The following is an 18,678-nucleotide window of genomic DNA, read 5'->3' as shown; positions in this document are numbered from 1 at the left end:
ACAAAAAGCAAATTCAAATATGGAGATTGTTTCTTGGGGCTCAAGACAAATCCAATAGCTCATATTCATTGAAGATTACTATAAATAGGGGTAGAGAGTGAGGGGTTAAGGGTGTGAAAATTTTTGTAACTCCTTTTGAAGAGGAGGGCTACTCTTAATTGAGAAGGCCTTCCAAAATTATAACTTTTTGTTACAATTAATAATAATAATTTTTTCACCACCACTTTAAATTTTTCTCTTCTTCTCTTTGTTGGATGATGAAGATGAAGATGAAGATGGAGAATTATTTGAAGGTTTGCATTTCTTTCTTTTTCTCTTTTATTGCTTATTAGTGTAGATTTATTTCTATGCTTGTAGTTTAGATTTTATTTTCTTGTTAAATAGCCAAGAGGCTAGAACCCTCTTGCCTTAGATTTATTTTATGCTTATAGAGTAGATTTATTTTCATGCATTTAATTTTTGCAATTTTATTTTGTAGTTTAGATTTTATAATTTATTTTGTAGTTAGATTTTAATTTCTTATACTATTCACCTTGAGGCTAGAACCCTCTTGGGTTTAGTTTTTCTTTTTGTTTATTTTTATTTTGTTTGATTCGCCTTTAGGATAGAACCCTCTAGGGAATCACCATTTTCTAAGAAGTGAGTTCAATTTTAGATTACCCATATCTATAATTGAATCCACCATCTTTAATTTCTTGCATTTTCTTTTATTCTAGAATTTTGTTCTTCATTCTTGAATTTTTTATTTGTTTCTTGATTTTATTCATTTTTTCCTTCTTGCCTTATTGATCACACTCATTCTTTATCACATCCACTCTCACTTACACTTTGCACCGATTTACACACACCATTTTCACTCTCTCAATCTCTTCACAATCACACATTCACTTATCACTCTTACTTGTCACCACACAACATAAGAACCAATTTTATATTCTTCTCCTACAAAAACCTTCCTCCGGCCGGATCGATATCTTTATGCCCTCATAACTTGACACGTTGCTGCACTTGCAACCTTTTCGTCAACATGTTTACGCCGCATCAAGTTTTTGGCCGCACGTTGCCCGGGAGCTAAGTGAGTCTTAATTATTTTGCGTTCTATTAACTTGTGTGTTTTTTTGTGAAGGAACCGCTTGGAGCTTGAAAATCTTGGATTGAAGATCAAGAATTTGGAGCATTGCTTTCGGGTAAGTCTTCTTTCTAGTTTTTAATTCCACCCTTTAGCTACTTCTTCACAATTAGAGACAATTAGGACTAAAAAAAAAGAGATTTTATTTTTTGTTGACCATAATAAAATTCATCCTCCACTTTGACATTTACTAACAAGATAATAAATTCAAACAAACCCCCTTTTCTCATTTGTTTGATTTTTAACCCTAATTAAAAAAAGATTTTTTTTTCCATCCTTTTTAGTTGCTTTTAATTCATAGGGTTGCATTTCATATTGTTAGTAGGAATTCACCAAGTGATTTGAGCATCTTGATTTGGCACACACTTAAAAATATCTTTAAGGGCAAAATAAACCTCATAATAAATATAAGGTGAGGGATTTCATCACCTTTTCCTTAGCCCACAAATCACTAACTCCTCACTTCATAAACCCAAGCCTTCTAAAACTCATTAAACGTTGGCCCCTAAGGATTCGAGCTCAATAAGGAACAAGAAATCCTTAAGTGAACTGGTTTAAGTTTTCTCAGATTAGTTGGTGTCTAAGACAAGGTTTATGGGTTGCGTAAAGCGCTCCGTAAGGAACGAGGTACTTAATTGATCTTTGATCACCCTCTAGTACTATCCTTACCTGGCTAACTACCTGGGTAAAACTTTTATCTTTTCACTATAGGAGTTTTTGGTTAGGAGCTGGTCTAGTAGATTAGGCTAAACCCTAGAATTAGAGTTGATTGAAAAGTGATTGTTTTGATTTGTTTTAGTTAAGATTTTCCTTTATCCTTTTCTTCTCATAAAACAAACTAATTTTTTTTTCTTAAAAAAAATAAAAAAATAAAAAGAAATATTTTGGTGTATGCAACAGTGGATTAGGGATAATACACATCGATTAATTCGCTTTGAACCAATCATAAGAATGGAGCATCCTAATCCACCCGTTCTTCATGATATGTGCTATCCCATTAGGAATGTAATCCCCTCGTGCATTAGGCTCCCCGAAACAAATGGAATAAATTTTGAGCTTAGACCGCAATACATAAACATGCTTCCCAAATTCCTTGGTAATGAAACAGAAGATGCATATATTTTTATTTCGGAATTTGAGGAAGTATGTATTATGATTAAAATGAGAGAATTAACCAAAGATGCGATTAAGATTAGATTTATTCCATTTGCTCTTAAGGATAAAGCTAAAAAATAACTATACAGCTTACCAACAAATTCCATCTCAACTTGGGATGAATTTGTCACCGTTTTTTTTAAGAAATTTTCCCTATTCATAAAACGGTAAAGCTTAGGAACAACATTCAAAACTTTAAAATTATCCGGGGAGAATATTTTTGGAAGTATTTTGACCGATTTAAAGATCTTCTCATCCAATGTCCTCATCACGGTTTAGAGAAATGGCGATTGTGCCAAATAATTTATGAGGGATTAGATTATTCTGCAAAAACTTCCTTAGAATCAATGTGTCACGGGGATTTTATGATGAAAAACGCTGATGAAGCTTGGGAGTTTTTAGAGAGTCTTTCTGAAAAAATAATGCAATAGGAACACTGTGATAATAGGGTTTCATCAGTTCCCCAATCTAAGTCTAGTGGTTTTTCCTTGGAGTCAAACATTGCTTCTGAAGCAAAGATGGCGACGATTCTGCGAATGTTAGAAGCTTTAGAAATTAAGGAACGAGCTCCAGCTCAAATCAATCATGTTTCTGCCTCAAGATGTCATAATTGTCAGTCTCCTACCCACGTTTCAGAGGAATGTCCTCTCCTAGGAAACAACAATACATTAGAACAGATGAACGCTGCATTCCATCACCCTAGAAATGATCCAACCTACAACCCAGGTTGGAGAAATCATCCCAACTTTGCATGGAATCTAGGAAATTCTCCCGGAACTCAAAACTTCACTCCCGCTTCGACCCAATATTTTCCTAGGGGAAACACAGTTCCGTTCAATTCTCATTCACAATTTCAACAACCTAATCTGCCGTATCAAAAGCAGTCTCATCTTCATCAAGCTGTAATTTAGACTCATCACAATCCAGATCAGGATAAACGTCTCAACGTCTTGGAAAGGGGTTTGGAAACCATAATTAAGGCCTCCACTCAAACCACGAATATGTTGACTCAAACATCTAGCACTCTGAATTCCTTCATGCAATCAACTGGACAAATGCTCAACTCCAACACTCAAGCTCAGATGACCAAGAACCTGAACCCGAACCTGAGCTTGCTTTTGATAGGTTTAGACCAGTTGCTCCTTTTCCAGATAGACTCAGGCTTAGGAAACACTCCCCTCAAGAGGAGAAGATCCTAGAAATATTCAAGCAGGTTAAGGTCAACATTCCTCTCTTAGATGTAATTGAACAAATTCCATCTTATGCTAAATTTTTAAAAGAATTGTGCACTAAGAAGAGGAGAATAAATGTTCCAAAGAAAGTCTTTTTAGCCGCCAATATCAGTGAAATGCTGTCAAATCCCATACCTTTGAAACGTAAAGATCCAGGTTCCCCCATCATTTCATGTATCATTGGTAATACTCACATTGATAAGGCGCTTTTAGACTTAGGGGCCAGTGTCAATTTGCTTCCATATTCAGTCTATCAGCAATTGGGTCTAGGTGTACTGAACCCAACCAAATGCACCTTACAGTTGGCTGATAGATCTGTCAAGGTCCCTATGGGTGAGTTAGAGGATGTTCTGATTAAGGTTGGAGATTTTATTTTTCTAGTAGATTTTGTAGTCTTGGAAACACAGCCTGTTTCCAATCTCAATGGACAGACACCTGTCATCTTAGGACGACCGTTCTTAGCCACTTCTAATGCTCTCATCAACTGTAGAACTGGTCAAATGAAGCTGTCCTTTGGGAATTTAACTGCTGATCTCAACATTTTTAATCCAGAGGACCAACCAAATAATCACTACATTCAGGAAAGATCAGAAGAAGAAGAAGAAGAGTCTGATTTGAGTTTTGAGGAAATTTTTGATGAAGAGTTGGAGTTTTTAGAAGAAGCAGATCAGGTCATTGAGAATAATAAAACTGTGTTAAACATGTGCTGCTTTGAATTAAATTTTGAAGAACTCTTTCTTGATGAACTTAGATTCTTGGAGAATAATCAACAACCAAATTTTCAGAAATTCACAGAAGAATTGGTTGTTAGAAAACAAAACTTTATAGTACAAGAGTCTAAGTTTATTAAGAAATACAAAATACATGACACCAATAATACCTACCTTACTTTGTTGCATGAATTATTGAACACCCCAAAATGCTTGGAAATTCACATTATTGATTATATCATTCTGAATTTGTTTAAAATCCGGGGAAGAATTTTCAACAGTAAGGTAGGATTCAATGTAGAACAGACACTCTTCGTGTTGAATATTTCATTCTACATTGTTTATTTTGTTTACTTTAGAATAATAAAAAGAATTTATTCTTCTCTCATTTGAGAGTTTCTTGTTCAGTTATAAAAAGAAAAAAAAAGAAAAAAGAGAAAAGAAAAAAAACAAAAAATAAATAAAATTTTGATTTCATCCTCTTCAGACCAAAGGTAATTGCAGATTTTTATCAGCCAACCAAATGTAAGTGCTTCAATTCGTATCTGCTTTACTTTATGCATCATAGAGTTTGCATTGAGGACAATGCAAAATTTGGGTGTGGGGGTAGGAATTAGTTATTTTTTCTCTTTATTTTACATTTTTAGTTACATTTTTTTTCCTTTTCTTAAAAAAAAATATCGTCACTTGCCAAATTGATAGAGTTATGTAATAATTGATTTATTTGATAAATTTAAAATTTTCTAATCCCTAGTTAGTTATTTACTTAAGTTCACCTTTTATGATAACTCTAAATAAATTTCTTAAGAAATGATTTTCAAAGTAGTATACTTTACTTAAGCCTTAACTTGGAATTTTATTTAAAATAATAAAATTTTTGCATGCTTAACTTAGAGTTGAAAATAATTTTTTCAAAGTGTCTTGATTTACATATTTTCAAAATATATATACATATACAAAAAAAAAAAATTGCAAAAGTAGAGTGCGAAAAATGGGCACCAAAAAGAAAAAAAATAATACTCTTGAATTCTAGGTGATTCTATCTTATAAAGCCTAAGCTGACCGAGTAATTAAGCCCAAGGAGTATTTCCATACTTAATGACCTAAGCCCATTTGGGTTGGGATCCATTGGCCCAAAACTCGTTAAATGGTCACTTAGAAAGCCCGTTAAAGTAGAAACACCAAGGATGAAAGAGTTAAAAATAATAATAATAATAATAATAATTTTAATAAATGTTTTTAGTTGTATATATGGTCTTGGAAAATATTTTAAATCAAGCAACTTGAAAATTATTTAAAACAAAGAGTTAGCATGTTCTTTTCAAAACTTTTAAATTAAATTTCTAAGTTTGGTTTGGTTTTGTATTGCTACAATGAGAAGATTTTCTTAAAAATATACCTTAGAGTTATATATAAAAATATTTTCTTGAGTGATAACTGGATCCAATTTGATTATCTAAAAGTTATCAAGTGAATTTAGTTACTGACTTCCTTAATTTGACAAGTTGACCGAATTTTGTGGGTATATTCACTGCAAACCCTCACGAGACTACAACTCGTCCACTAGGGTAACCTAGGGGTTTAAAGGCTTGTTGTATGCGCTAAATACAACTGCGATTCCTGTGAAAGTGAGTTATGATTTTTTTTTATTTTCTTTGCTAGAGGACTATCAAAAGTTTAGGTATGGGGGTATTTGATAATCACATTTTATTACAATTTTATACCCTCATTATCTATTTTATATGAATAAATATACCACTAATAATTGCTTTTATCTTTAATTGCAGGTTAATGAAGAATAAATCCCAAAAATCCCATCTCTCAACAAAGACCCTTGAGTAAATGAAGAAATAAGAGAAATTTAAGAAGCCAAAGTGAAGTATTTGAATTTTAAAAGGCCCAAAGCCCATCAAAAAAAGAATGATTACACCAAAGAGTGGAATGAATTGGACTTGGATGCAAAGAGTGGAATAAATTGGGCTTTTATGCAAAGAATACATGACCGGATTTGGAAAATCAAATGGATGACGAACTGGACTGCTGCATAGCTGAATGAATCTATGGGCCGGACTTGAACCTTTTTATTTTTGGTTTTGGAAACTCCAATGGGCCGAAAATCTAAATGGACTTGGTTGCTAAATTTTCTTCTTTGGACTTGATGAAGACCGGACTTGTTTCTTTTGGAAAATCAAATGAAGTCTAACTGCTGGACCTGTGGCTTGGTGTGCATAGGAGGCCGGATTTGCTTATGGACTTTGTGCTACAAATGTTCAAAATCAAAAGAATTTTGAAAATCAAATAAATCAATTGGGCCTCCTATGTTGGGCTAGAAAAGAACAAAAAGCAAATTCAATGGTGGAGATTGTTGCTTGGGGCTCAAGACAAATCCAATGGCTCATATTCATTGAAGATTACTATAAATAGGGGTAGAGAGTGAGGGGTTAGAGGTGTGAAAATTTTTGTAACTCCTTTTGGAGAGGAGGGCTACTCTTAATTGAGAAGGCCTTCCAAAATTGTAACTTTTTGTTGCAATTAATAATAATAATTTTTTCACCACTTTAAATTTTTCTCTTCTTCTCTTTGTTGGATGATGAAGATGAAGATGAAGATGGAGAATTATTTGAAGGTTTGCATTTCTTTCTTTTTCTTTTTTATTGCTTATTAGTTTAGATTTATTTCTATGCTTGTAGTTAGATTTTATTTTCTTGTTAAATAGCCAAGAGGCTAGAACCCTCTTGCCTTAGATTTATTTCATACTTATAGAGTAGATTTATTTTCTTGCATTTAATTCTTGTAATTTTATTTTGTAGTGTAGATTTTGCAATTTATTTTGTAGTTTAGATTTTACAATTTATTTTATAGTTAGATTTTAATTTCTTACACTATTCACCTTGAGGCTAGAACCCTCTTGGGTTTAGTTTTTCTTTTTGTTTATTTTTATTTTGTTTGATTCGCCTTTAGGCTAGAACCCTCTAGGGAATCACCCTTTTCTAAGAAGTAGGTTCAATTTTAGATTACTCATATCTATAATTGAATCCACCATCTTTAATTTCTTGTATTTTTTTTATTCTAGAATTTTGTTCTTCATTCTTAACTTTTTTATTTGTTTCTTGATTTTATTCATTTTTCCTTCTCACCTTATTGATCACACTCATTCTTTTCCGAATCCACTCTCACTTACACTTTGCACCTATTTACACACCATTTTCACTATCTTAATCTCTTCACAATCACATTCACTTATCACTCCTACTTGTCACGCACACAATATAAGAACCAATTTTATATTTTCTCCTACAAAACACCTTCCTCGTGGGATCGATATCTTTATACTATAACTTGACACGGTTGTGCACTTACAACCTTTTTGGTACATGTTTATGCCGCATCACCATCTTTCACAAAACTCTGTAGCAAATCCTTTGAATTCGGTTTGGAACACATCAAACATGTTGCGTGTATACATTTCTCCAGCTTGGACCTCAATCGGATGTCCAAGGAGCATGACAGGCTTTGTGTTAAGACTCTTAAAATCTTCATGAGCTTCACTTAAGCGACGATGAGTTAATGCTTTTTCATATTGTAATACAAACTCGTGTAATTGAGTCTGTGAGTTAACATACCCATCAAAAAATGCATTAATACTTTCACTTCTTTGGCTCGATCTCATTCCAGCAAAAAAAGTATCTTTCAAATAACATGACACCCAATGTTCTCGATATTTGTAAACAGTTTGCAACCATCCATCCTCTTCTTCATTTATATCAAACTTCTCCTTCATCTCTAGCCAATATCCTTCACACTGTTCAATTGAAGAACTATTACACCATAAGCCCCAATACCTTTGAAACTGTTCACCGTAACGAGAACCCAAAGTAGGCAAATGATCAGTAATATGCTTTTGCATGTGCCAAAAGCAATAACTATGTCTTGTCATTGGAAACACAGAGTGAATAGCATTGCACATGGCTCTATCCTGATCTGTTATAATAGCACATGGTTCAACCCTATGCATGTATTTCAGCCATTCTTGAAATAACCAGACAAAGGTATCTTCTTGTTTATCAGCTAATAATGCACAACCAAGTAAAGTGGACTGTCTATGATGATTCACACCAGTAAATGGAGCAAATGGAAGACTGAACTTATTAGTTCTGTATGTCATATCAAACACCACAACATCACTGAATTGCAAATAAGACGCCCTTGATCTTCCGTCAGCCCAGAAAACACTCCTCATTTGTCCACTACTGTGCACTTCTATTGCAAAATAAAATTTTGGATCATTCGCTGTCATACTCTGAAAATGTCGAATGATAGATATGTATTCATGGCCAATATTGTTGACTCTCTGGTATCTGATGTGATTAATACACTGTTGTGGTGTCACTAATTCGCATTCTCTTCCATTGGTTGCATTAATGACGTGAGAAATAGTGGATGGAGGCATACCTTCTTCTTGCAGACTCTCAATAAGTTTTTTACAACTTTGAGTTTTATGGAATTGTTGGTGTGATCTGTGCATCTTTGCTTTGTCTGGACTACTCAACATATGATTTGTATGTTCTTCAACAAACCCTGTGACCTCCCACGATTTGTCCTCCAATACTTTAACTCTCATCATTGCCTTACATCCCACTCGGGTCTCTCGCCGAAAAGGCATCTCCATCTTGTCTCTATTAGATCTATAGCCCTCCTTATCACAAACAAACTTTCTGTCTAGCACGTCTCTTGTCTTCTTCGAGTAATTTACCGTGTTCTTCCTTATTCCAAAACCCATCAACAATGCGTAATGGTTATAATAGTTATAAGCTTCTTCATAAGTACTAAACTTTATTCCGAGTAGTGGCTTAGGAGCATTTTCTGTATTGATAGGAATTTCAATTTCAATTCCACTAGCACTTGATTCTCCCATTTCGAACACTTTATTTGCTGTACAAGAAATGCAAAGAAGAAAAAATTGATATTTTGCCATAAGCGTAATAACACAGCATGGATTATATATTGCTGAGATTATAAGGCGAGGAGAAAAGGCACATAAATCTCTAGAAAATTTGTGCTAATTAGAGAGAACTTTGTTTCTTAAATCATATAGCCATCCAATTTTACTAATTAGATGGTTAATGTAATTTTGTAGTTAACACCATATCCCCAATTTTACTAATTAGATGGTTAATGTAATTTTGTAGTTAACACCATATCCCCTATGAATTGTGCTAATTTCCACTTGACAAATCATATATAACTGTCCATTAAATGATAGATTTGAAAATTTGTTCTCTCTAGCTACTATACTGCTTAGTTACAATAGTCCTGACCCTAACCATAACCTAAGCAAAAAGTAACTGAAAAGAACAGAAAGGCCTAGTTGACAATTATATATGACCTTGCTTGGATTTTGTTGCAGAGAATCTCAAGAGTTTGCATCCATAAAACCTTTCTCTTACTCACATAATTACTCTTTTTTTTATTTTATTGTTTGCCAAATACTATTAAATTCTCCAGGATATTAAACAGTAACTAAAGCCAACAAATAAAGAAATCTAATAAAAAGCCACGAAGCTTTTGAGATCAAAGAATATTCGGCCGCATCCGATCAAAATTCAAAGTAAAAAAGGGCAAGAAAAAAAAAGGAATAGAAATTACCGGGCTCGACGTAGAGAGATCGAGAGGATTCGTGGCGGAGGACTGGATCTCATGGCGAGAACTGGATCTCGTGGCGGTGCGCTGCTCGGTCGGTGGCGGTGGTGGATGGGGTCACGACCGACGGAGAGAACTGGATCTCGTGGCGGTGCGCTGCTCGGTCGGTGGCGGTGGTGGATGGGGTCACGACCGACGGAGTGAGAGAGAGGGCGATGGCCGGTGGCGGTGCGCTGCTCGGTCTGGGGTCACCCGCGACGGAGAGGGGGCGGAGAGGAATCGTGGCGTCGATCTAGAGATCGAATGTGGGATTCGTGGTCGGGGATCTGAGAAAGATCGACGAAATGGGAGGAAGAGGGATCTGAGATTTGGGGGGAGCTGTCCTCTTTTGGGGTGAGAGAGAGGGATCTGTGATGAGCTATGGCCAGCGGTTTTAACTCTGCCCACCTTGAGAATCGCGTTGAAAATTTTCAAATACAACCCCACAGCGCACGCTTAGAAGAGCTGCCCAGCGCTCCTGCAGTTTTCTCATATATATATATATATATAGAGAGAGAGAGAGAGAGAGAGAGAGAGAAATATGGAGAACCTTGGTACCAAGTTGCTTAAAGTAACTTGGTAGTGATGTGGCCTAATCTTGCCCCTACATCACACCTCCGAAGACAGAGCCTCAACCACCCTTCACCAACTCCAATGTAGATCTAGGGACAAGATTAGGCCACATCACTACCAAGTTTTTGGAGGCAACTTGGTACCAAGTTCTCCATTTTCTCATATATATATATTATATATATATATATATATATATATATATATATATATATATATATATATATATATTATATTATAATATATATATATATATATATATATATATATATATATATATATATATATATATATATATATATAATATATAGAGAGAGAGAGAGAGAGAGAGAGAGAGAGAGACGAGATGGGTATGTTGGTACCAAACACAAGTTTTAATGCTTGGTAATGACGGTGGGCATATTCCCCTCCACTTATTGAAATCGATACCCATATTCACATGGGGGTGGGGAGTGGTTAGAAATTAGAATGAGTGGATGGAAATTGGATCAACGTCGCTACTAAGCCACAAAATTTGTGATTGGTACAAAGCATACACTATTTCTCTCTCTCTCTCGTCATATATATATATATATATATATATATATATATATATATATATACTATATATATATATAATATATATATAGTATACTATTATTGGTGTTGTTAACCCTATGTGCGGGGGTGATTAGGGTCTTATGCTAATCTAATCCGATTTTTATCCTAATTAAATTTAAATAACAAGTTATCCTAGCAAGTATGAAATACAACAATATATATGAGCTAGGATGAGCAATATGAACAAAGAACAATATCCTAGCAATGAGATATACTATAAGATATATGCAAGGATATACAATTAACACAAGGGTGATATAATCAAACTACAAATGTGATAGGGTAAAATATACAAGAGTAAAGGTAATTGGCGATATAAGATAAATGCATAAGCAAATGTGCCAATGACAAACTCAAACACACTCAAATGATTACGAAGTTCGGACCTTCCGTCCTACGTCTCTGCTCCCCACTCCCGGGGAGAAATCCACTATCACAATCCACCTTCCGTCCTACGTCTCTGCTCCCCACTCCCGGGGAGAAATCCACTATCACAATCCGGTTTGGAAGCTGAAACTTTTACACACTCGGTTTTCTAGCTAACCGAAAACTTTACAACTCACACTCTTGCAAACCCACTCTACACCCTCACAAGTGTTGGACCTAACCGTGTCTCCCTCAAGTGCTCGGTTACAACCTCTCCCTAGGTTCGTCAACCGACGCCACTCCTCTTGGGACGATCACCGACTCTCACCACACACTCCTCTCGGTGTACAAGTGTATTACAAAGTGTATCTCACAATAAGCACAAATACAACAAATGATTATTCTCTAATATGGATGAGAACACAATGAAAGCTCACACTCAATTGTTACAACTCTCACCAACCCAAATATACTATGTATGAAAATACAATAAGCTCAAGTTGGTGTGTGTGTAAACAATGAGTAAAATCAAATCTAACTCAAATAGCAAACTAGCAATAATAAGAATATGAAAATCAATAATAATATTGCTAGAGAAAAGAGTTAGAAAACTTCTCTATAAACACAAAGAGAGGATGAGAAGATATTGAAGATGAACTCCTCAACAGATGATGCAAGCTCCTCTTTGTAAAAGCAAACCCCAAAAACAAACTAAACAAACTGTAAAACCCTCTTAAACTTGTTTAAAACTTTCTCCTTGGTTACTGATAGAAGAGGGGTTGAGGGGTTTATATAGGAAGAGAAACCAACAGCCAAAACTCCAAACAAAACAACAAAAATCCTAAAAAATCAGGAATACGATTCTGTACCAAAAATAGCCGTTGGGCTATCGGTGGTCGACCGTGAAATTCTCGCGGTCGACTGCGAGGCACGTTTGAACCTCAGAAAATTTCCAGAGAGTTCGACGGTCGACCGTGGCGGTCGACCGTGAGAATTTTCAGCTTGACGGTCGACCGTGACGGTCGACCGTGAAATTTTCTGCTACATCCTGAGGGAAAAACAAATGCACGGTCGACCGTGAACTGATATATAAAATTTTCAGGTTTGAAAACAGTTTGCTAATTTTAAAACACCGTTTAAAAATATCAAATAAATTCTAAAAATTATAAAACTTTGGAAAATGATTGTAGACATGATAATACACATGCTACAAAAACTGGTTTTTTAAAAGGACTTGCCAAATGAGAAATATCATCATTTTGTAAAATAGTCCAAAAACATAAAAATGTAAACATATGAATTTTGACATTTTGGCTAAACCATGTTTTGAAACTTTACAAAATAATTTTATAGACTTGAAGAAAGATGTAAACTATTGTTATGAAGTCTATAAATAATGAATGTAGTATTTTATCAAAATACACATATAATGCACTAAAACATGATTTCATTGAACTAAATAAAATTGATATTGATGAAATCATATATATGCATATAAGTATAAAACAAAAAATTTGTTTTCTAATTATATTAAATTGTTTCATATCAAAAGTTGAAAACTATCAAACCAAAACATATATGTATATATATAACTATATATATACAAAACCAAAACGTGTATGTGTGTATATGACTGAGCTTAAAGTACTAACACACATAATATAAACTCCTAAACTAAATGTTACCCAAGCTTAATCTTGATCTTCATTGTAGCTCAACTTGGTAAACTAGGATGAAGCTTGTAATTGGATCTTTAACTTGATTGCAAGGCTTCACTCTACTATTCCGCCAACCTCCATTGGATATGATCGTGAAAGCTTGATTCCATCCATTCTCCAACTTGTTGTTTGCCTAGAATAAATACAAAAACACAAACACTAGACAAACAACATTAGAAGTAAATTATTTGTTAAACATCATCAAAACAAGAAGGTCAACAATCTCCCCCTTTTTGATGATGATAAACAATTTACAAAAAGGATATATGCATGAAAGGAAATGAATATACAAAGTATAATATATCATGCATATAAACAAGAAGGAATATACTCATAATATTTCTCCCCCTTTGACAACATCAAAAAGGAGAAAATCATATAGATGAAAGAGAGTGAAAGCTCCCCCTACTTATAAGCATGAGTGAGTATAACACATAGAAAGATATAGGGATTGCTCCCCCTATCAAAATGCCTTATGGAATATATGCAATAATTATCAAGGCACACATATGTGAGCAAGCATACATGAATATGCTAAATATCACTTACATACAAAAAGACAATAAGAACACATATAAATATGTCAATATGAAAATAGTGTCTCTTTAACACAAAAAAATATAAAAACCATATAATAGAATAGATTTATGAAAACAAAAGAAGAGAAACATGAGAATCATACAAAAAGTTTTCAAATGAAAACAAATCAACCAACAAAAATCATAAATCAAAGTTTATATTCAAAAACAATGTTTGATCAATAAATAGAACTTTCTTTGTAGAACTTGATCAAACCACATATAGAATGCATTATAAGGCACACATAGATGATCCATAAGCACAAACACATAAATATCATCATATAAGTGAAATATAATGAATTCAAAGAAATAAATCAAAACAAGATTTTTGACAAAATGCAAGAGAGGCAATAATTTATCAAGCTCTTAAGCTTGTAACAACCCATATAAGGACTTTTAGTACTCGATAAACATGATTTGGGAATAAACACCCAATAAACACGGGGGTTATATAAATACAAACCTCTCATCAAAATAGAAACTAACAATCATGAAAACAAAAGAATTTGATAAAAAAATTGTTTTCATGTTCAAGAGTTTAAAGTGTAATTTTTCAAAACCAAGAAAAAAGAAAAATAAAAATACTAAAATTCTTGGTTTAAAATCAAATTTATTTTGGTACCCAAGTATTCTTGGTACCAAAAGGTTTAGGGACATGACCGCTATCATTCAAGCTCAAAGCCCTAGGGTTATGAACCCATTTGGGCGCATTTAGTGCACGGGTCCGGTCATAGCAATAATTATGAAAATGACTCATTTGATTGCAATAAGTGCAATGAAGAGGATGCATTTGGTTACGTTGACCATGTGGATGTGCACGAGGAACATTTGCAAATAAAGATGGTCTTTTAAGATTATTTTACAAATGAGAAACATTTTAAAATAATGTTGGTCTACTTGAAATATTTTGCGATTTAGAAACTTTTCTCAAATCAAAACAAAACTTAGCTAAGTGACTAACTCTACCACAAAGATCACAATGATACACATTAGCATGTTTATGATGAACAATGGGTGCATGTGTGTGTACATGCGATGAAGAGACTTGATGAGATGCACAAGGAGTATTGACATTTTTATATTTGTGTGCATCATAGCAAAATTTAGCTAAATGACCTTTACGATCGCAAATTGAACACTTGTAAACTTTGCTATACAAGTGTGCATAGTGTGTAGGTGATTTATAAGTTATAGCACTAGATTTAGCACACTTGTCCATAAGTTTCTTATGATTATTAATGCACATGTTAAAAGTTGAATCTAAGCATGATATGCGGTTTTTCACAAGATTCAACTCATCATTATGCATACAAGCATTGGAAATAGAAGTAGATGAAACATGATCATTTCTAAAAGAATTAAACTCTTTTCTAATAGTTCCTACTTCTATCATTGCATCATTATTAGTATGAGTTGAGCTAGCAATAGATGAAGCCAATTTTTCATTTTCTAAACTTAGCATGTCATTGTTTTCTTTAAGTGTAGCATTCTCCTTAGTAATGACATCAAGTTTAGAGGCTAACAACTCATGATCGGACTTCAATTCTACATGCTTGCTTTTAAGATCAATAAAATTATTTTGCAATTTTGTATAGTCATGAGATAATCTATCATATGCACAAGCGAGTTCATCAATAGATAAATCATTATCGGAATCAGAATCGCTTACTACACAAGAGTTATCCTCTTGTGGCCGTGTGCATGATGCTACACATGAACTTGAAGAAGAATCTTCCAAAGCTTGTCGGATTGCCTCTAAATCCCCTTGATGTGCTTCAATAAATTTCCAAAGTTTGTAAGCACTATCAAAATGAATAAATTTGTTAGAAAAGGATAAGTCAAAAGTATTAAGCAAAGATTCTAACAAAAGCTTCTTCATTGTAAACATTTTATTATCATGATCGCTCCACTTGGATTTCTCCAATGTGGGTACAATGTAAGCACAATCAATAACTTCCCATAAGTCAATATTTCTAGATTGCACAAATAGTTTAAATCTAGAAGCTCATTGTGCATAGGGAAAATTAATGAATTTAGTTTCTAGATTGCACAAATAGTTTAAATCTAGAAGCTCATTGTGCATAGGGAAAATTAATGAATTTAGGAGTAACATTTGATTCATAGCCTAAACGAAATACATTTGATATATATGTGAATATATGCAAGCAAGACAAATACAATCATAACTATATTAGCACAAAAGATAACTTGGATCTTTAACTCAAGGCGATTAGACCTTAAATCAAAGAGCACCAAGCTCTGATACCAATTGTTAGACCCTAGAGCGGAGGGGGGGTTGATTAGGGTCTTATGCTAATCTAATCCGATTTTATACCAATTAAAATCTATTAACAAGTTATCCTAGCAAGTATGAAATACAACATGATATGTGAGCTAGGATAAGTAATATGAACAATGAGATATATCTTATATGATAAAAATATATGCAAGGATATATAAACTAACAAAATGGTGATATAATCAAACTACAAATGTGATAGGGTAAAATATACAAGAGTAAAGGCAATTGGCGATATAAGATAAATGCATAAGCAAATGCGCCAATGACAAACTCAAACACACTCAAATGATTACGGAGTTCGGAACTTCCGTCCTACGTCTCCGCTCCCCACTCCCGGGGAGAAATCCACTATCACAATCCGGTTTGGAAGCCGGAACTTCTACACACTCGGTTTTCTAGCTAACCAAAAACTCTACAACTCACACTCTTGCAAACTCACTCTACACTCTCACAAGTGTTGGACCTAGCCTTATCTCCCTCAAGTGCTCGGTTACAATCTCTCCCTAGGTTCATCAACCGACGCCACTCCTCTTAGGACAATCCCCGACTCTCACCACACACTCCTCTCGGTGTACAAGTGTATTACAAAGTGTATCTCACAATAAGCACAAATACAACAAATGATTGTTCTCTAATATGGATGAGAACACAATGAAAGCTCACACTCAATTGTTACAACCCTTACCAACCCAAATATACTATGTATGAAAATACACTAAGCTCATGTGGGTGTGTGTAAACAATGAGTGAAATAAAATCTAACTCAAATAGCAAACTAGCAAAAATAAGAATATGAAAATCAAAAATAAAATTGCTAGAGAAAGGAGTTAGAAAACTTCTCTATAAACACAAAGAGAGGATGAGAAGATATTGAAGATGAACTCCTCAACAGATGATGCAAGCTCCTCTTTGTAAAAGCAAACCCCAAAAACAAACTAAACAAACTATAAAACTCTCTTAAACTTGTTTAAAACTTTCTCCTTGGCTGATAGAAGAGGGGTTGAGGGGTTTATATAGGAAGAGAAACCAACAGCCAAAACCCCAAACAAAACAACAAAAATCGCAGAAAATCAGGAATACGATTCTGTACCAAAAATAGCCATTGGGCTATCGACGGTCGACCGTGAAATTCTCGCGGTCGACCGCGAGGCACGTTTGAACCTCAGAAATTTTCCAGAGAGTTCGGCGGTCGACTGTGAGAATTTTTAGCTTGACGGTCGACCGTGGCGGTCGACCATGAAATTTTTTGCTGCATACTGAGGGAAAAACAAATGCGCGGTCGACCGTGGCGGTCGACCGTGAACTGATATATAAAATTTTCAGGTTTGAAAACAGTTTGCTAATTTTAAAACACTGTTTAAAAATATCAAATAAATTCTAAAATTATAAAACTTTGGAAAATGATTGTAGATATAATAATACACATGCTACAAAAACTGGTTTTTTAAAAGGACTTCCCAAATGAGAAATATCATCATTTTGCAAAATAGTCCAAAAACATAAAAATGTAAACATATGAATTTTGACATTTTGGCTAAACCAAGTTTTGAAACTTTACAAAATGATTTTATAGACTTGAAGAAAGATGTAAACTATTGTTATGAAGTCTATAAATAATGAATGTAGTATTTTATCAAAATACACATATAATGCACTAAAACATGATTTTATTGAACTAAATAAAATTGATATTGATGAAATCATATATATACGTATAAGTATGAAACAAAAATATGTTTTCTAATTATATTAAATTGTTTCATATTAAAACTTAAAAACTATCAAACCAAACATATATGTATATATATAACTATATATATACAAAACCAAAACGTGTATGTATATATATGATTGAGCTTAAAGTATTAACATACATAATATAAACTCCTAAACTAAATGTTACCCAAGCTTGATCTTGATATTCATTGTAGCTCAACTTGGTAAACTAGGATGAAGCATGTAATCGGATTTTTAACTTGATAGCAAGGCTTCACTCCACTATTCCGCCAACCTCCATTGGATATGATCGTGAAAGCTTGATTCCATCCATTCTCCAACTTGTTGTTTGCCTAGAATAAATACAAAAATTCAAACACTAGACAAACAACATTAGAAGTAAATTGTTTGTTAAACATCATCAAAACAAGAAGGCCAACAGTAGTGAGGTAGCATATTCTACTCCACTCATTGAAATTGGGGCCCACATTCACATGGATTGGAGAGTGGTTAGAAATTTAAATGAGTGGATGGGATTAGAATACCTCACTACCAAACACAAAATTTGTGCTTGGTACCAAACATACTCTCTCTCTCTCTCTCCCTCCCTCCCTCCCTCCCTCCCTCCCTAGGTAGCAGTTACAACTTTTTACGTGATCAGCAAGAGTCGAATTTGGACTGCTGATAATCATATTTTTATTATAATTTTATACCCTCATTATCTATTTTTACATGAATAAATATACCACTAATAATTATTTTTATCTTTAAATTCAGGTTAATGAATAATAAAGCCTAAGATTTTATCTCTCAACAAAAGCGTAATGAATTAATGAAGAATACAAGCAAAAGCCCAAAGCAAAAGCCCAAAGGCCTAATGGAAGAAGAAATTCAGCCAGAAAATGGAGAAACATGGCCAT

General features: G+C 34.0%; 1 protein-coding gene across 1 annotated transcript; it reads right to left on the bottom strand.

Annotated features, from left to right (window-relative positions):
• Positions 7,615 to 9,141, bottom strand: LOC109846795 (protein FAR1-RELATED SEQUENCE 5-like). The gene has a single exon (XM_020416041.1). The coding sequence runs from the start codon at positions 9,139 to 9,141 to the stop codon at positions 7,615 to 7,617; it is 1,527 nt and encodes a 508-aa protein (XP_020271630.1).

Source organism: Asparagus officinalis, chromosome 7 (assembly GCF_001876935.1).
Source record: "Asparagus officinalis chromosome 7, Aspof.V1, whole genome shotgun sequence".
NCBI classification, from domain to species: domain Eukaryota; kingdom Viridiplantae; phylum Streptophyta; class Magnoliopsida; order Asparagales; family Asparagaceae; genus Asparagus; species Asparagus officinalis.
The sequence above is the reverse complement of the archived record's forward strand: the minus strand, read 5'-3'. Positions and strand labels throughout refer to the sequence as shown.

Bases quoted from the DNA above. Each gene is read 5' to 3' on its own strand.
- LOC109846795 (XM_020416041.1), bottom strand. From the start codon at position 9,141: ATGGGAGAATCAAGTGCTAGTGGAATTGAAATTGAAATTCCTATCAAT.